Source organism: Neltuma alba, unplaced genomic scaffold, assembly GCF_004799145.2.
Source record: "Neltuma alba isolate B1F8T4 unplaced genomic scaffold, ASM479914v2 tig00013586_pilon, whole genome shotgun sequence".
NCBI lineage: Eukaryota > Viridiplantae > Streptophyta > Magnoliopsida > Fabales > Fabaceae > Neltuma > Neltuma alba.
This window is the reverse complement of record NW_021637783.1, coordinates 1,214-22,007: the sequence shown is the minus strand read 5'-3', so window position 1 is coordinate 22,007 and position 20,794 is coordinate 1,214. Positions and strand designations below refer to the sequence as shown.

Below are 20,794 nucleotides of genomic sequence, written 5' to 3'. Positions count from 1 at the left end.
TTGATCCTTCTCTGTAATTTTCTCATAAATTTATCATCTTCATACGGGTGACGCGTTATTAGTTTTTTGTCTGGTGCCGTTCATTACGGGCCTGAGCTTTAATTATAATCCAAGAAAAATTCTTGAGTCATTCCTTACCCAAAAAACCATATCTGTTCAAGCTCACGTTTATCTTCAGAAAAAAGTTTAGGTCTAAAAAAATTTCAAAAAGAGTTAAAAAAGAAAAGAAAAAGAAGGCATCATCTGATACCAATTTTTTTTGAGTATGATGGTATCGCTAACTCCTCCGGTGTCCCACACCACATTGGGTGCAAACTAATCCAAAGCGCCCCCCAGAAGAGGACTTCCTAGGATTCGAGCCGCTGACATGGTAGGGACACGGCGCCTTGCCTTCCTGTTTGCGACTAGTCGGACCCGCCCTCCCGAGCATCTGATACCAATTTAAGAAAGTGAATAATTGCAAAGATGCAAAAAGAAAATTTTAGGGAAAAAAACAAAAGAAACCAAATACGTCGTTGCATTGATTCTGTCCAATCATTTCGAACCATAACATCAAGCATTTAAATATGGGAAAATGACATTAAAATATTAGAAATTACAATATTTCAATTTCGGCAATAAGATGTTAAAATCTCAGAAAAAAATAATACCTACTATAATATTTTATAAATATTATCAAATGACTAAGATACTCTTGTATCAGTGTTTTTTTTTTTAAAAAAAACTGTCAGACTTGTTAGTGCAAGTATGTTTCTTGTTATTAGTTGTTCAATACTTATTATTGTCAGTTAACAATTTATTAATATATTTTTTGTCATTTTTTGTTCATATTAATACACTTTTTGATGCAAAAGATATTTTTATCATTTAACTATATTGACATAAATCAAATTAGACATCACTTTCTCCTCTAAAATTTTGATTTCTTAAGTAGGGGTGAGCAAAACCGAACCGTAACCGAAAACTGAACCGAACCGAATTGAATTTCAGTATTTCGGTTTTTGGTTATATATTCGGTTTTTATTTTCTTAACAATTCGGTTTCAGTGTTCGGTTCGTTTAGTAGAAAAAAATTTCGGTTATAACCGAAAACTGAAATAAATATATTATATATTTATATTTAATAAATATTATTATAATAAATATATATGTGGGTTTATGTGAACTCTTTAAATATATTTATATTCAATAAATATAGTTATAATAAATATTATTATAATAAATCGCATCAAATGTTGAAATATTTATTAATTATTGGTTATAATTGTGTTTTATTATTATTTTTAATTTAAAATCACTTTTCATATTTATATATTTCGGTTAATAGGTAACCGAACCGAAATATTTCGGTTAATTCGGTTTCGGTTAGTTCGGTTAATCGGTTTTGGTTCGGTATCTAAAATTTGCTCTATTAGGTTATTCGGTTATTTCGGTTAGTATCGATAACTGAATTGGAAAACCGAATGCTCACCCCTATTCTTAAGTGTCTAAATTAAAATATTAAAATTTCTATTTTCTTTTTATATCGTTTTCCATTAAAATAATTGACAGCAAAACAATGTGTACTATCATCCACTCATTTATTTTGCAACAATAGCCCCTCCTCCCTAAATAAATAAGTATTTGAATCTTCTAAGATTACACCTCACTCATTTTTTTCCCCCTAGAATACTATCACTGTTTTTTAATATAAAGATTTAGTTTATTAATTTAAAAAAATAAAAAAAATAAAAAAATTACTCAATCATAGTATATATTATGTGATCTATTTAAACTACTTGTGTGTACTATTAGATTATATATCGATTTATAAGTAAAACAAATTAGTTTAAAAAAATAAATATGATGCTTTAAAGTAATTTATTTAGCTTTTTTAACTTTCCCAAAATAGTTGACTAAGTTTTATATTAAGGATCACGAGTGGTATTGTGTTTATTATTCATATTTAATATTTTATGAATAATAAGACAAAATTTATATTTGCATCTGGCACCGGCCATGTTCTTGCATGGAAGCAAAATACAAAATTGTCCCAAAAAAAGGAAACAACATAAAAATAACGAATAAGTACGTCCTATTCATCTCTAATAATGAATCTATCACTGATAAATTCATACTCATCCAAGGAATGAAAAAATGGCACCAAGTCACCAACAACGATTTTTTATGTGATAAATGAATGTATTTTTATTAGTTAATATTATAATAATGTTGTTATGATGTATTAAATCTAAGTCATTGAATGTGGGTCCGATGATAAATATGGTAAGTGGAGAGAAAATGAAAGAGAAAGGCACTCCTCTCCCTGAATTTTCTAAAATAAAATAAAATGATAATCCAAATCTTATGACAAAAAAAGAAAAAGAAGGTAAAAATGACTGTAAATTTGGATCCAGTAGTTTCTGAATTCAACTTTATACGGTCAGGACTGAAAAACTCAGTTCTATAGTCAGGACAGTCTCCACATTTAGTATAGATATTATATTTTTTTAAGTTAAAAATAAAAGAAAAAATGACAAAAATCAAAATAGAAAAATAAAAAATTACGTACACAGACTGATTTATAAAAATTATCATCAAAACTCATGTTATTGTTGTCAAAACTCATACTAGTATTGTCATGAGTTCTTATTTGTAATTTTTGTTATTTCAGCAGTATTTTTTTAATAATTTTTTTAAAATAAAATAAGAATAAAAAATTAAACTATTTAAATGTAATTTTTAAATATTCACCTGAAATCCATGCCTAATGTTCATTCACTGTAAAATCAGTGCCGCGGGACGCCTGCACAGATGCACATAGATCCGGGCTCTTCGGCTGCTGACTTTCTCCATTAAAACAATTTTTTTTAATAAAAAAAGTAGTAATAAATAATAATCACAACCACTGGTGTATATAATGCAATAACCAAAACCGCTTCTTAAAGCTTCCATGGCTGCCTCCCTTGCAAGCCCTGCTGCTGCTTGCAGACTTCACAAGGACCAATACCCTTCGTTGCATTTTCCTTCCAAATCCCTCAAATTCACTGCTTTCGCTTCTTCTTCCTTCATTGCTAGAACCACCGCTCGAACTTCCTCTTCCGCCTCCTTCGCGTTGACCAGGGACCCCGCCTCTGTTATTCTCATGGATGACCTCATGAAGGATGATAATGGGTCGGTTCAGCTTCAACGACCCGACTCGTTTGGTCGGTTCGGTCAATTTGGCGGCAAGTATGTCCCTGAAACTCTTATGTATGCACTCACTGAGCTCGAGGCTGCGTTCCATTCCCTGGCGGCGGATGAAGAATTCCAGGTGTTTAAGTTTGATTAGAACTATATTTTCGTTGCCAATTGATGAACTTAATTTGGACATCTTCAAGCTCTTTTTCCCTTTTTATAAATCTCTCATTCCTTAGGGCTTTCCTCTTTATTCAATCATTACATGATTTCAACCATAGAATCCGTAATCCCCACAAGTAGATGATTCGGTAATCTAAGACAATTTTTTTTGGACAAAAATTATTGAATTACAGAAAGAACTGAATAGCATTCTGAGAGACTATGTCGGTAGGGAGACTCCTCTTTATTTTGCTGAGAGGTTGACAGAGCATTACAAGCGTCCTAACGGTGAAGGGCCCCGCGTATATCTAAAAAGGGAAGATCTTAACCACACTGGAGCTCACAAAATCAACAATGCAGTTGGCCAAGCTTTGCTTGCCAAGCGACTGGGCAAGAAACGTATTATTGCAGAAACTGGAGCTGGCCAGCATGGAGTTGCCACTGCTACTGTTTGTGCCAGATTTGGGTTAGAGTGCATAATTTATATGGGTGCACAAGACATGGAAAGGCAAGCACTTAATGTCTTCAGAATGCGTCTTCTTGGTGCTGAGGTATGTTAATCTTTATGCTATACATTGCTGATATAATCCTTTTTACCAATTACTATTCAAGCTTAAGTAAGGGTTTCTGACATTGAATTATGCACCTATGCATCTGAAAATTTATGGGGTTTATGCAACCTACTAGCCTAGTTGCCCGATATTGACGTTAAACTTCTATTGGTTGGCCTTGCTAATAATGTGGTTCTGTGACGTAGGTGAGAGCAGTGCATTCTGGGACAGCTACACTGAAGGATGCTACATCAGAAGCTATAAGGGATTGGGTGACCAATGTGGAGACAACTCATTATATTTTGGGTTCAGTTGCTGGGCCGCATCCGTATCCAATGATGGTAAGGGAGTTTCACGCAGTGATTGGCAAGGAAACGAGAAAACAAGCATTGGAGAAATGGGGAGGGAAACCAGATGTGCTAGTAGCATGTGTTGGAGGAGGTTCAAATGCCATGGGACTTTTCCATGAATTCGTTGGTGACAAAGATGTTAAGCTGATTGGAGTGGAGGCTGCTGGTTTTGGTATTGATAGTGGTAAGCATGCAGCAACATTAACAAAAGGAGAAGTTGGGGTTTTGCATGGAGCAATGAGCTATCTGTTGCAGGACGATGATGGCCAAATTATTGAGCCCCACTCTATTAGTGCAGGGTAATTTTCCAGTGCTCCCATATCTGTTTTCTTTTGTCTATGCTGATTTCACTTATTCTAAGTCTGCTTTTTATTCTTTCAACATGCACAGCTTGGACTACCCTGGTGTTGGGCCAGAGCACAGCTTCTTGAAAGATATAGGACGTGCTGAATATTACAGTGTTACTGATGACGAAGCATTGGAAGGTATGACTACTCTGAGATTTTTGCCCTTCACTTTATCCAATATTTAATTATTTCTGACGGAAGGTGAAAATTAGAGTGGTTTTTGAATTTTAAATGTCAAGGAATATGCTTCTTCTTCTTTTTTTTTAATTCTTTCAACAGTGCTGCCTCTCATAAATCTCTTAATACATATGGAGTTGAGCATCATCAGGACTCTTTAGAAAATCAGAGAGTGATCACTTCGGTGTTTGATTTTACTAAAGAAGGAAGAAGAATGTTGATCATAAGTCCTGGTTACCTCAGAGACAAAGATGCAATCAGTTTTAAATAATGTCCATGTTTTGTTAGGAAAATGGTTATATAGACAGTAATACTGTTATGAATCACGATGCATTCCAATTTTACATGAGATGCCCCTGTCTTCCTTTTGACTAGAATAGATTGAGTCAAAAACTGCATACATTGTTGCAGTTTAAGACGATAACAATCTTATGTGCTGAATATTTCTGCAGAAGGAGAGATTTTTTAATTCTGTTTGCAAACAGATTTTCTTAATTATTCTGGAATATTTGAAAATCTTTGCTGAAGGATATGTTTTTTATGGCTATATCAAGTTGTTCTATATTGGTTTGATTTACTTCTCAAAGGCCAGGGCTTTTGTTGTTGAATTTCAAGGTAACTAACTAACAATCATGAATAAAACATGGAACCATCTTAAGCATACTTTTTTTATTGGGACTTTTGCTTGCTTTTGCGATTGACTTGAACCATCCATCTTTTGTTGATGAATTCTAGCTAATGTCATTTTGTTCGTTGGATGTATAGATGTTAGTATAACTCTGCAGTAATCAGTTTTGGTCCTGGCGAGAATTGCTTGGGTAGCGTTAACATCTTTTTCCCCCTAGTTAAGTAAATAAATAAGCAACCAGCGACGTTGCTTTAACCTAGCACTACCTGAATAGACGAAAATAAATTTCCTAAAGACAGCATATCCTGTACAGTTATTCCAAGTTTCCTGGTGGCTTCATAGTCTGTGAAAGCCGCAAACAAACCCGATCTTTGTTAGAATAGTCTGAAGCGGTATTTTTCATTTTCAATGAAGCTATTCCATTCTGTGGTCAGAAACTGTTGCTTTTCCGCCACTTGTGACTTATCTCTATCTACTAACAGAATCACTGCTATTTTGAAAATCAGACGTATTCATGTACAATACAATACTCAAATTGCGTTGATACACTATTTTTTTTATTATATTACAATGTCCGCGTTGTGTTGTATCCTATAACCTTATCAATATCTGTCTTTTAGTGTCGTTTAAGGATCCGTTGCTGTGATATTTGCAGCATTCAAGAGAGTGTCCAGACTAGAAGGCATAATCCCAGCATTGGAGACATCTCATGCTCTTGCTTACCTCGAAAAGCTCTGCCCATCTCTTCCGGATGGAACTAAGGTTGTCCTTAACTGCAGCGGCCGAGGTGACAAGGACGTTCAAACTGCCATCAAGTATCTCAAAGTATGAAGCTGATGGAGAAATTCTTGAATAGACCCAGTTCATAGAAAATGTCGTAAACCAAGCTGATTTACAAAGGAACACATAAACATGTCAAAGCTCAATCTCACTGATATGTGTTTGGCTGCATGTTTGTGTGTGTGTAGTTGGGTTGGTCTATATTTACTTTTTGTCAATCAAGTCTACTTCAAGAGTTCTTCAAGGCGGTGGTCCTTTTTTTTTTTTTTTCCCTTCCCCGCTAGGACTTGTCAGAGTATGGGTTTTAGGAGAGCTAGTATTTGCTTGGGAATGTCATGTGATGAGTTTTGTAACAAGGCTTGTTTCTGCTTTTGCATCTGTATTTTTCTTTCCTTTTCCTTTCTCCCCTTTCTTTTGGTTGCCCAATGATGTGACGTTGTAAAGATCAAAGAGTTGCGTTATCTGTTTATTTTTGTATTAATGAAAAGAGGGCAATTTTGAATAATGAATGGAAAATTTTTATTTCTGTCAATATTATAATTATGTGGATTAATCAATGGAAATTGATCTATCAAATTCTTTTAAAGGGATGCGTTTTTTGATAAGTAACAAATAACGCGAATATATTTTAAATTTTATGCATATTTTTTACCAAACATTTGAAAATATAATTATTAATTAGACGAACAGTCAGATTCCGCTTATACAGACCTAGTTTTTTTAAGAGGGCCATTTTGATGGTTAAATGAATGGTCCAAGAACGAACAAGAGGATTGAAACAAATGGCCCAAGAAAAACCAACAAAAGATTAGTTTAATAATACAAGACTTCGTTAGATTTTTTTTTATTTTGAGTTTTAAGTTCGAGTTTTAGAGAAGACATTTTTCCAGAGAGGAGAAGCCATGAACCTCCAACCAAATTAGCAGGATGATAATATTAAAAAAAAACCCAAGAAAAAAATAGCGTGTATTTTGATAAAAGAAAAAATTGTTATAAAAAAAGAACAAAATTAATGTGTATTATAAAGACCGCTCAATTTATCAGAGCCTGGTTTTTGATCTAGGGACCTGTGGATTATGAGCCCACCACGCTTCTGTTGTGCCACTCTGATTGATAAAATTACAATTGATTTTAATTTTATATATTTATATCTGTTAGGAGATCTATTGCAGATGATGCCAATTTTATCATTGTCACGGGTTCAAGTGAGAAGCGCATCGTTCATTATTATTCATATGTGTATGACGTGTGTTCATTATAACGTCTCCAATGTTCAATATTAGGTTGCATCACAATTGATTTTTTTCCTTATAAGTTATCGCTTTCTTTGTCTATTAATTATCAGAGGAGATAATGATGGCAAGGAATTTGGTGTTGCAAATCTGCAATGGCACAAAGCTGCCATGGATTGATTTGGATTGTTCCCCAGTTGGACCACGCATTTTTACCTGCTGGGAGAGGTGTGCTTTTGTTTTTGTTGAATTGATGTCATATCTCTTATTAGTGTTTGTTTAGATTTTTAAAAGTACTTATTAATATAATTTGAGATAAAACTCTTTTTACGAATCATTATTAAAAAACTACTTTTAAAATATTTTTACCGTTATTACAAGCAAGTTTTTGTGATTTGTTTGGTATGAAAGAAATGGAGAGAAGAGGAGAGAAACGAAAATTTTAATGAACTCAATTTTTAAAAATAAGAAAAGTAAGATTTTAATATTTTAATGAAGTGAAGATGTAAGATAAGATGATAATAAAATTCAATTAAAAGTTTTTAATCCCATTTTTTAATTTTTTTAAATTAAGTTCATTAAAATTTGTTCTTCCTCACATTTCTTTCATTTTCCTCATAGCAAACAGATCCTAAAGGATTTATCAAATGTGCCCGAGGACTCTACTTAAATACATCTCGCATTTTGCGCCACACGCAGACAGAATATACTTGTAAATCTGGAATATTCTATGTCTAATCATCATTATCCTTATTTGAAGAAGCATCCCCTTATGAGTTGAATTTATTTTTTTAATTTTTTTTCATTTGTGAACATTATTAGAGAACGTCATTTAAGTACTAATATTTAATTTAATAATACTTAAATTCTTTTAAAAAATTATTAGAAATGAATTTTAAATATTAATTTACATAATTATAGATGGCAAAAAAATTGCCTAATTATAAACATAAAAGTCTTAAAAAACATTTAAAAATTTTCAATAATTTATTGAATCAATCAGAAGGACTAAAAATATTCGCTGACATTATTTTTTCAACGGTTAGGTAAACTTTTTTGTTTTGTTTTGTTTTATCCAAACTTTGCGACCCAGACAACGCCAACTCTTATGGATAAATTTGGCAAAATTCATGAATATTATTATGTACTAGTTTGATTCTAAATGTAAGTCATTTATAGAATGAAATTTTATTTTAATTATAAGTGATTTGTAGTATATTTAATACTTATTTTTTAATTTAATTTTTATTGGAAAGAAAGAAAGAATAAAAATATAAGAGAATAATTCGTAAATATAATGAGAAATTTTTTTTAATAAAGATAAAATTAAAATATTGTGTCATATATTTCTAAATATGTACTCCTCTAACCTTATTTATAAGAGAGAGAGATAAACTTTTTATATAAATTTACAATGTTACTGTTTATCTATTATTGTGTTTAATTTGTTCTTATGAAGCATGTTATATATTAAATAAAAAAATAAGAATTATTAAATTTTAAATAAAAATTAATAAAATTTAAGATTTTTAATGATTTGTATAAAATATATTGAAAGTGATTTATAAATAGAGAAGAAGAGTATAAATATATTACAACTTATTTATATTAATAATAATTAGAGTGGTTTGTGAAACTTCTTCTCGGCTCACGTGCCTTTAGTTTTATAGTTTTATTTAAGGGAGAATTAAAATAAAAACTAAAAATTATTAAAAAATCTTAATAACAATCTAATCCAAACTTTACTGGCTCTCACATCCACCGTGACCACGTTGCGCGAGGTATCGGCCATTCAACGATAATAAAGGGAAAGTTTTCATGGGATGGTCCGCCTTTATGAGATTCGTAAAAATAATTTATAAAAATAAGTCAAATATTCTTATTAATTAGAAACATTTGAACTGAAGTATCAATACTTTCTATACATAAAATCTTGCAGAGTATTTACACATTTGATGTATATAAATATATAATTAATAAAATTTTTGAACAAATACTTTTAGCTGGTTTTCTCAAGATTAAATTCAATATTTTGCTAAATTAAGAAGTTCAATAACTTTTATTTATAATTTCAAATAGGAATAAATAGTAGTATTTTAGAAAATTATTCGTTATTAAAAAGTAAAATGACAATTGATTTTTAGATAAATTTTTAAATTAACTTTTTGTGATAAATTTTGCAAGATTTTTTTACATCGGATTCGTTGATAACTTTAATTTTCCTTCAAAAAGAAAGACAGAATTACATGTCGGCTTTTGATTTGTGTGTCGAAAATAGCTCTTCATCATCAGACCATTTTTCTGGGTAGCTTTCTCTAGAATGAAGGAGTCCAAAACCAACCAACCAAAGTCTCTTCCTTTTCCTCTGGGTCTCTCTTTTCCATGGCTTCCTCTGCATCTTCTTCTTCGCTCCTGAAGCTAATTTACATAGCCATAATCCTCACATCGCTTTTGAGCCTGCAAGTTTGGTCCTTCAAGTCCCCATTTCACCCGCAAGACTTGCTTCCTCTGTTGCCCAGACAGGTGTCCTGGCCTATCCTCAACTCCCTCCACAATGCCGTCGATCTTCTTCCGTCATTCGTCGGCGCCGTTTCGTCCCCCGAAAATGCCCTGGAGTGGAAGGGCTCGTGCTTCTCCGAGAACAGGGCTTGGATGGAGTTTCACAACGATAGCGGCACCGAATTCGGTGGCGGAACACTTCATATCAAGGTTGACTTCTGAGTTCGCTACTCTACTTCACTGTAAACTTCGATCATTCTTCTCAGTTTGGTACTCAGTACAGCACTGCAATCGATTATTGCCACATACTTAAACTCAAAAGCACGCATGAGTTTTGATCATGGTGAAATGTTAGTAGTAATAGATCTTTCTTGACGACAATTTGGACAACTTTAATTTTGTGGGTGGTGTTAGAATGAGTGCTATTTCAATGGAGATAGAATATAAGCGATTGTCCAAACTTCATTTTGCTGAATCCAAGGGTTTGAAAGTGAGAGATGATTAAACTTTTAATCCATTGATGGATTCTGAACTTCGTGGTTTTTCCAATTATGGGTTCGTTTTAGTGTTCTTGGCATTATAGCTTACTAGTTTAACTTCTTTAACTCTTCTCTTTTCATCTGTTTATTATCGTTATTATATCATGAAGCTATTTCTGTTGACTAACGAAATAGTAGAGACATTTTAGACTTCTGATCAAGTGGATGTCATTGTTTGGCTTGCTATTCCATATTTTCTGCGCACACACGCCGTTTTCTTATCGACTTCGGCTTTAGAGGAAACTGCTGATGAGTATTTGTGTGCTCATCCAGGTTAGCAAAGCTCATAGTTGGACATGTATTGATCTTTATGTCTTTGCGACCCCATATCGTGTAACATGGGATTATTATTTCCTATCCCGGGAGCATACACTAAATTTCAAAGAATGGGAAGGGAAAGCAGAGTATGAGTATGTAAGTGGCCTTAATCAGACCATACTTTAGTTCAGTGTTAAATAATGCTTATTCACTTTTGGGAATTTTTACTCTGAAATTAGGTCAAAAATAGAGGGGTTTCAATTTTCCTCATGAAAGCTGGAATGTTTGGGACCCTTAGAGCACTTTGGGATGTCTTCCCCTTATTTACAAATACTGGGTGGGGTGAGAAGGCAAATCTTGGATTTTTGAATAAGCACATGGGAGCTTCTTTTGTTGCACGCCCTGAGCCATGGGTTACAAATGTCAGTGCTGATGACATTCACTATGGAGATTTCCTTGCGGTTTCAAAAATTCGAGGCCGCTGGGGTGCATTTGAGACTCTGGAGAAGTGGGTCAGTGGAGCATATGCTGGTCACACTGCCGTTTGCTTAAGGGATTCTGATGGAAAGCTCTGGGTTGGGGAGTCAGGACACGAAAACGAAAAGGTAAATACTTTTTGATCTTTAGGTAAGCAACATAAAAGAACTTGCGTTGAAAGAGACTACCACATACTGTAACACTTTTCTTGTATTTGAGGACTGATTTATTATATTTCATAGACATAGAAATCCTTGATATGTTCATAAAAGTAGTCGTGCACCATCCTGAATTGTGAGAACAGATGCTTTTTAGTTGTTTTTGTTCTTAATATTTCAAATCAATTGCATTTGTTATCTTCCAAAACACCCCTTTTCAAAAGAAAAAAGAATTTATTGCTGTGATCCATTTCTTTTTCCAGTGTCTTTATGCTTCTTTCCTCCCTGTGTAGCATGGCCACTGCAGAAAGCAGTCTTTTTTTTCTTTTTTTCTTGAATGCTATAGCTACTTTACCTTCATTTCAGTGCAAGACAAGCTTCACAGATCTGCTTCTACCATGGTATTACGTTTTCTGATTTTTTTAACCTGCCTCATCTTGCATAAAGCTCAAACCTCAGAGTATTAATAGGTTTCATCTGGTTTGAAATATGACTAATATATATCTTGGTGACATGAATGGATTTTCCTTTATGATAAATGTCTCATATTGCTAGTTTGACCATTTGAAAGTACGTTAGCCAGTCAAGCTCTTTGGTTGATACATTTGCAAGTAGTTAACTCCATCATTTTTTTTATTTTTTATATTTTTGTTTACAGGGAGAAGATATTATTGCTATATTACCGTGGGAGGAATGGTGGGAATTTGAAGTGAATAAAGACGATGCCAACCCTCATATTGCCCTTCTTCCTTTGCACCCTGACATGCGTGCCAAGTTTAATGAAACTGCTGCATGGGAGTATGCTCGAAGCATGGATGGCAAGCCATACGGTTACCATAACATGATTTTCAGCTGGATAGACACGATAAGTGGGAACTATCCTCCCCCTTGGATGCTCATTTGGTATCAATCTTAACTGATGTTTTAAATTCTAAGTTTACTTAAACATTCAATGTAGCACTCTTGAGATATTGGCCTGTAAGCCAAGACTTATCAACCATGGACTTCTATTATTTCAGAAATAAAATGAAAATAACCATATTGGTGCTCTTGTCACAGTTTCCGTATGACATTAAGCTAGTCGATGAATATTCAATTTCCTTCCTCATGTATAGCATTATCAAGTTGACATAGTTCCATGAATAATTGCTTGTTTGTCAGTGAAAAAGCAACGCTGATGGGAATGATCTTACTTGACTGATTTTGATAAAGCTTGTGATCATTAGCTGTGTTATTCTGTAGGTTGCTTCCGTTATGACAGTATGGAATCAGATCCAACCTGAATATGCTGCCAACATGTGGAATGAAGCCTTGAACAAACGACTTGGAACTAAAGTATGCTAGAATCTTATCTCAGTTTTACGCTGATTGCTGAACTTTTTAGGCACGGGAATAGTGTACACTTAATCAATGCCCTCTAATTGATAGGATGAGATGCTTCTTACCCATTGCATTGATAAGTAACACAAATTGGTAATTGTTACCCATCATGACATATATTACCAATTATTTAGGGCATCTGAAATGAGTACCTTTGATATAATTGCCATCTGTATCTCTATGTAGTGACTGCTTTCTGATTATCTGGAATCTTACAATTCATTAGAAATGTGTCAATGACATGACTTTTCTGTGGTTCTATAGGGACTTTCCCTCCCTGAAATATTAGTAGAAGTTGAAAAGCGAGGATCATCATTTGCTGAACTGATGACTATTCCAGAACAGGATGACTGGATTTACAGTGATGGGAAGTCAACTTCCTGTATCGCTTTCATTCTAGAAATGTACAAGGAAGCTGGATTGTTTGATCCAATTGCTAGCTCTATTCAGGTGACAGAGTTTACGGTGAGTTAACGTGGGATGGTTTGGTAATTTCAAACATATCTCTTTCCAGTAACTTGACACATTTGTGTTTGGTTGTTCGGATAAAAACAATTACGGGCTCTTAGATGGCTGCTGTCACATTTTGTACTGACACCATGCTGCTTTAGCTACCTTCCAGAAGTGTCATAATTAGGTTATTTGAGTTATGGAGAACTTTAGTCAAGAGACTTAAGTGAAGGATACGGTCACTAGACATACCTCGACATATGCTTGCAAAGATATGTTAATGAAATAGCTTGCTCATTTCATAGTGTTTCAATTCTTGATGCTCCATATTATGCAAAAGGGTGAGGGCTATTGCATGATGCATAGATAATGGTGCACTGAAGAGCCTCCCTTTTTATTGTGTTACTATAAAGGGAGTACAGTTTATTGTTGATAGTCATAGAGCCCAATGGTATTGTGCAATTCATGTCACCAAACCTCATTTAGTGCGACATGGCTGCTTGTTACTGTGAGGGTTGTCCTTAGACTTTGCTTGAGACTATTACTTGTCTGGTTTATTCTTTTATTTCAGTTTGTTATATCTATGATTTTACTCCCATGGTACTTTTGACGGGAACTGAGTGCCAACTGATGATCTTACCATTGTAATTTTCAATAATCACCAATGTAATCTTTAAGTTACATTGCATATGCCTTATGACTTGGTTGAAGAACTTGTTTGTAGTAGTTGCTGCAATTAAAGCTTATTTGTGTGCTATAATTGCAGATAAAAGACGCTTACATACTCAACTTTTTCGAGGATAATTCAAGTCGCTTGCCAAAATGGTGCAACAGCGAAGACACTGTGAAGCTGCCATATTGTCAGATTAAAGGGAAGTATAGAATGGAACTGCCTGGATACAACAGCGTGCAACCATATCCTCATATGAATGAACGGTGCCCTTCGCTGCCTCCAAAGTACCTTAGATCAGAGAACTGTTAGATGCTCCCAATTCTTTCCACCTCCCTTGGGGTTGATTGATTGTTTCATCAGATCATTGTTCCTCTAGAATTTTTGGACAGTGTAGAGTTTGGATCTTCGACATCTTTGTCTTCTGTTCTTTTCTCATCAATTTCAAAGAGAGATAGACAAAGAATATATAGAACTCACTTAAGTGGTGGGTCTATTTGAATGTGTGGAACTCATTTGTGTGATGGGTTCTATATAGTTATGTCTATTTCATTTTGAAACTGAGAGTGGGATAAAAAGAATAGAGAGGATCCAAGGTCTAGTTTATATGCATGATTTTAGAAAAAATGCAAATTTAGTTGAACAATAATTTTATCAAATCATGCACGTCATTCGATTTATCGTTGTAGCTAGATTAAACATGATGTAAATAGATGGGATGTGAAAACTTGTATCATATGAAACCCATATTTCATGTATTGACTCTTCATTTCCGTTCGAGCATTCCAGCTTTGGTAGCCATTGAGCGAAGCCCAGAAATATTTCTCGCCATGATAGCTTGTGAACACAAATTTACTGATTTTAATTTTTTTTTTACCTGCAAAAGTTAATCATCGTTCAATTAGTTCCTCTTTTGTTTTTTTTTAATACAAATGATCACTGTTGGATTCTTGTACAATTCGCGTCAACTTGTTGAACATCGAAACTTATATTCATACGACGAAACTAAACCTCAACACTTGGGAAGACATACTTATGATCATCAGAGAATCAAAGTCAACCTGTGATTAGCACAGATTTTTACATCAGTGCTAAGAAATGAAATTGAAATCAAAATCAATCGTCTTATATTCCACGCAACCTCAATGATATATTAAGAGGAAAATGGAGACGAGAATCTCCTTAAAGGGTATCAGCTCTCGTGTAGAAAATCCTTAAAGAAAATATCACAGACAAGCAGAACCATATCAGATCCATTATCATGGGACTCACGTCTAAAATTGCTTATGCGTATTTCATATAGGACCTGCCTATGGATCTAAACTCAAGTAATAATGGTCATGGTCTAGCCAAGTGAGTGAACAACTAATAAGTTACTTTATACGTGTAAGGACAAGTAAGCAAACAACAATCTCAAGTTCCACACCGATGCCAACAATAATGCAAATACTGTTATGTAGATCACAGAAAGAGGAGCTAGTTATTCGGACTTGGCAGGGAGATGGTTGCCGCCAGTTGCCAGTTTGAACAGATAAAACCCAGTCATGAGAGCACTGCAATTAAAAAAAAAAAAAAAAAAAAACAACAACAACAACAAATTGTATTAGCTTAGAAATGACGTTAAGTAGCAAAGAAGTCTATATGTCGTTTTCCTATTAGAAAACACACTATATCGATCACGAATATCTAAAGGCATTCACTTAAATCTTGTTCAACAACATAACACCATACAATTTCAACTATGAACCAGTGATGTGAATTGTCACTCGCCTCAACACCTAAGGCTGAGTTATTTGTGCTCCATGAATCATGACTACCTGTGAGCAAACTGTTCCTAGAAGCTTAGCATCAAATGGAGCATGAGCTTGTGCCCAAAGTTGTTTAATTTTACATACGAGAAACCAAAAAGTCTGAGTGCAAGAATGCTAGCTTATAAATATCAACTAGAGAAACTGATTACATAATCAACAAGAAGTTCTGAAATGACGATAAGACTTCAACTCAGCAAGGTTTTACAGAGGCTTAGCATTGACTGAAGCTGTAGAAATCAACACTATAGCCCAACCTTTTTTTTTCAAAAAAAAACTACTCATTTCCATTCTCTCCTCTTTCTCCTTGTGCAAATCCACATATGAAAATAGAATTTCTCATAATGTTGCGACACTTTCACACAACATTTACTCTGACAAGAAAGTAAAAATAACCGATATTCTCAACTAACATGGTATTGATTGGTGCTGGGACGGGCATTGCCTTAATATATAGACATGAAGATTAAAAATTAAGGTGGTGGATATTAAGCTATAATTAGCTTACCTTATCCCTGCAACAAGACCAGCAGGCATGAACTTTGAAGTTTGCAGGTAACGCTGTCCCATGACCCAAGTGAGTATAGCTGCGCAAACTGTTATTCATAACAAAAAAGCTAATTAGATTATTAGAAAGTGTATGAAGATGACGACCACAATTATAGAGACATCACTACAATGGATCGAAAGTTATGATGGATTCTTCCATCCCATTCCATTTTCACTTTCCTCTTTGCTTCCCACTTCCTCTACCAAGCATACCATAAATTGTGATCCGTCATGAATGTCTTGATCACAAATGACATGATCTAAGAATCACAAACCCTGACACCTACGCGAGACACGACAAAGAACAGAAAAGGACAAAATATAATTTGAAGCGTAGCGTTGGATATAAGCGTCAGATACATATGACTTATGAGCGATTTTCAAATATAGTTTTTTCAACACCAGATGAAGCTGCGCTCTTATCGTTGCCAAAGATGCATCACAAAACATTTTTAAAAAAAATTCATTAAATCACGGTTAAAGTATCTCGAGATAGTGACAGAAAAAGGCAAATAAGCAAGAATTACATCGAACTCAATTCTATCTTTAACCAACGCTCTGTCTCTGTTATTCATTCAAGCACTTAACGAGTCCCTTTACTAACTATCCATTTACCACCGTGTTAATTTAGATCCTCTTGGAGGTTAGAAGCTTTTAAGCCTTCATGGCATTTAGTAGAAACACAAAACAGGGTAAAATTGACCCTAAGTGCACGGATGAAGAGAACTTCATTCAGAGACAGAATTAAGAACCAGAACCAAGTCAATCACTGAACTGGAATCAAAATAAGCATTTCTTAAAAACAACCGTACCCGTCTCAAGAATCAAAGCAAAGTACGAGTTCTTTCTCTTTTCAAAGGCTTTGAGACTCAGATAACCAGCGATGATGAGCAACAAACCAGTACCTACGCCTCCACCCAGAGAAGCAATGCTTCCCTTTCTGAAATATCCGAAGAGTCCTCCACCCACCAAGAGCAACCCATACGGAATCGTGAAGCAGAAATCGTGCATTTTCTTCGGATGGGATTTTCCGGGCAAAATCAGATTCTCCAAATCAGACAGAATGAGACTCGGGAGTTTCGTTCCCAGATCAAATAATCAAAATCTGTAATTTCGTCAACTGTGGACCAAGTGGCGTGTGGAGTACCACGGGCCAAATTGCATTCCAAGTTTACCCCTGGACTATCGTCTAATCTCGATATTGTCCTCAGCCAATGCCTCGTCCGGTTCAATCCAATTGCTGATTCTAATTATTTAGAAAAATTACTGAAAAGTTTGTTAAAAAATTTATTATTCTTATCTAAGAATTTAAATAATATAATTCATATTTTATATGGACATTCATCATGTTAAAAAGACCTTTTAAATTCAAAATTTATTACGTTATAGCATAGAAAAATCTTCATGGAGCTGAAAGTTAAGTTAACACAAATGATAACATATTTATTGATTTATTAAAAATAACATTTACCTAAAAAGCCTTAATTACGTGCCACCTTGCTTGGGGAGTTTATCTTCGCCCCCAAGTATCCTTTTCCCTAACTTGGAAGCATTCCAAGGTATTCTAGTCAAACAAATATGATGTTTGAAAAGTTCATATTTCACCCATTTATTTTGTCAAAGTCTTTTTTTTGTACAGTTCATATGTAAAATTTAAATTAAAAATTTCAATTCAAACTTGAAGCATGAAGAACATTGCAAAAAGAAAAAATTAAAAGAAGATTCTAAACGAATATCATATTCAAGAGTTAATGTAAGTTTTGACCTAAAATTTAGATCTGTTTTGGATTTTGATCTTTAAATTTTAATCATGTAGTTTTAGTCTTTCAAATTTAGTCCATCTTAAAATGTCATTTCTTAAAAATATAACGATGTTAAAATTTTCTGAAATGTCATGAATAATGTTAAAATGACGATATAGACTCATTAGATAATGCTTAGATGAATTTTGTGTAGATAACATATTACACAAAGGGAATGTGTTCTTAGAAAACAACACAGTGAATCGCTCCTCAAATGAATAACGAAGAAAAGAAGGACTAAACAATTACATTTTGAGGACATATTCTTATTTTTTCCCCCTTTATATTATCTACAAAAGATCCAATCAGGTGTTATATGATGAGTCTACATTATCATTTTAACATTATGGTATTTTAGCATATTTTAATACCACTACACTTCTAAAAACTAATATTTTAAAATAGATTAAATTTTAAAAACTAAAATCATGTATTTTAAATTTGAGAGATTAAAATTAAAATAAGTCTAAATTTCAAGAATCAAAAATAGGATTAAACCAACGGTTTATTTAAAATGACTTGACCTTCTCCCATGACGGTAAGGATCTCTACAAAAGGGACCACCGTTGCGTTCTACGGATTCTGATTATGTGGCGCGACATGGACGTTCGATCTCCTTGACGGCTAAGATTTTTTTTCAGGCCAAAGGACGGCTAAGATTAAAAACATCCCAAACTGTGTGATTTCGGACCCGGCGCCGGGATGCTCAGGCACGCGCTTCCGTACGCGCTATTTTCTTCCCAGATAATGGCGTATCCGAGCGTCCTGATCCGATCCAATACCCGGTTCTCTTTCGCCCTCTTCAATGCTGCACACCAAACGAAACCCCTTCTTCTTCGAACCCTAATCATGTCGATCATCGCAGATCAAATCCAAGAGACCCATCTGCCCATCATGTTCTAAACCCACCCGAACATGCCTGTGCTCTCGGATTCTGACCTCCGGCATCGACAATGCGGTAAGCGTAACCATTCTGCAACACTCGCTAGAGAGCAAGCACCCTCTTAACTCTACTAGGATTGCCAGACTAGGTCTCAGGAATCTCAATGTAGTGACTGTTTCAGATGTTAATTTCGAAGCTCGGTTCTTGATTCGGTTGATGAAAAGTGATTCTGAATCGGGTTTGGTTGGAAATGGTTCGGATAGTTTGACTTTTCATCAAGCTTCGGAAGTTAAAGGCACAGAGAAGTCAGTGGATGAACATGCTAGTTCGTCCGATTCCAAGAAAGAAAGTGAACCTGGAAGTTTACCCTTATTAAATAGTGCTGGAAAATGCAATTTGCAAAATGATATTGGGGCTATGAAAAGCTCTCTAGTTTGTACTGTAAGTGTAAATCATGGGGTTGATTCAAAGTCAAGTGTCAATGATTGTGTAGAGAAGCATGATAATGCTGAGATAGATCAAAATACTGGAGATTCTGCTATTACTGTAGTTATTGGGAAACATGGTTGTATTAATTATCTGTCTCATATGTGGAGGTCCCTAACTCAACCCAAAAAGCCAAGCTTTATCAACATACTCTCTTTCCGGAAGCTTGTGAATCACTCAAAAAGGGTTCATGGTGAAGAAGTTGCGGAGGAAGTTAGAGGGAAGCAGTAATCTGCAAGATGATGAAGAATGTGAATTTGAACTTGAAGTTCCTCCTGGATCAGTACTACTATTTCCTTCCGAAACAGCTGTGGATATCACTGACCTTGATGCTATTGATTTTGAGATAAAGAATTTGATTGTCTTAGATGGAACATGGGCTAAGGCAAAAAGAGTTTACAGTGAAAATCCCTGGCTGAACATTTTGCCCCATATAAAGCTGAAGGTGAACAAGATGAGCTTGTATAATGAAGTAAGGCGTGAGCCTAAAGATGGCTACTTGTCCACCATTGAGAGCATTGTCCATGTCTTGAAGGCATTGGGGAGAATCATGAGGGCCTGGAAAATCTTTTGGATGCTTTTGAATCCATGGTTGGATATCAAAGGCGGGTTTAAAGAGGAGAGGCTCACCAAACGATCCTAAGTTTGAAACCTACCTTTCTCAGAGGCACGCAGATATACGAGACAAGCAAAATATACTGTCCTGATTCACGTTCAAGTGGCATGCAGTATTCAATGACTGTTCTGTCAAGCACATCATCCACTTGGCGAATTCTGCTCCCTTTTTGAGATAATGGTGCTTCATTCATACCTTCTTCTTCACTTGATCTGACAACTTGGTGTAAGCAACGCCAGTAATGGATTGAGAAACTTTATGGCAGTAAGATAATAACCATGAAATTCTGCATAATTTGGGTACCTAGTTTCTGTATCAACAACTTTAGTATTATTCTCATACTGGCATGAATGTGGGACAGCACATTACGTGAAGATGGATATGACATTGCAAAAATATATCATTTTTCAGTGTGATTTATATCTCATGGTGTCTAATATGTAAGATATATACAGCTCCTTGGGTTTCGTTTGAAGAACTTCTTTCCTACCTCAGTGCTCACTTGTTTGATTCATTTTTTAGCGCTGATTTACAGGAGGGAACCAAGATTGGAAAACCCAATCTGGGCATCTCAGCCTTCCTCAATCCTTATTCCTGTGCTTTTGCTGTTTGATTATTGGGTCTGGTTCTTGTTCAAACTTAATGACAACCATGGAATGGGTAGTGCCATAGTTGTCTTTCTTAAACCAATGATACTCATTGTTTGTTTTTGTTTGGTTCTTTCTGTTTTGTTTCAGCTCCCCGTTTTCAGTTGGTTTTCCAGGTTCTTCATCTCCAGCGAATTACTTTCTTAGGCCGAGGCATTGCAAGTTGAAGTCTCACGGAGTTCCTGGCTGG

General features: G+C 34.8%; 2 protein-coding genes and 2 pseudogenes across 2 annotated transcripts; 3 read left to right on the top strand and 1 right to left on the bottom strand.

Annotated features, from left to right (window-relative positions):
- Positions 1-2,924: 2,924 nt before the first annotated feature.
- LOC114738360 (tryptophan synthase beta chain 1-like) lies at positions 2,925-6,655 on the top strand. The gene is made up of 5 exons (XM_028926393.1): positions 2,925-3,291; positions 3,512-3,868; positions 4,075-4,517; positions 4,609-4,703; positions 6,026-6,655. The coding sequence occupies exons 1-5, from the start codon at positions 2,932-2,934 to the stop codon at positions 6,199-6,201; spliced, it is 1,431 nt and encodes a 476-aa protein (XP_028782226.1). The 5' UTR covers positions 2,925-2,931; the 3' UTR covers positions 6,202-6,655.
- Positions 6,656-7,506: 851 nt separating this feature from the next.
- Positions 7,507-14,299, top strand: LOC114738359 (uncharacterized; annotated as a pseudogene).
- A 578-nt stretch (positions 14,300-14,877) lies between these two features.
- On the bottom strand, positions 14,878-17,275 carry LOC114738362 (protein FATTY ACID EXPORT 6-like). Its single transcript, XM_028926394.1, has 3 exons — positions 16,983-17,275; positions 16,130-16,217; positions 14,878-15,366 (listed from the first exon to the last, which is right to left on the bottom strand). Exons 1-3 carry the CDS (start codon positions 17,179-17,181, stop codon positions 15,294-15,296), a joined length of 360 nt encoding a protein of 119 aa, XP_028782227.1. The 5' UTR covers positions 17,182-17,275; the 3' UTR covers positions 14,878-15,293.
- A 1,444-nt stretch (positions 17,276-18,719) lies between these two features.
- LOC114738358 (uncharacterized) lies at positions 18,720-19,956 on the top strand (annotated as a pseudogene).
- Positions 19,957-20,794: the final 838 nt, after the last annotated feature.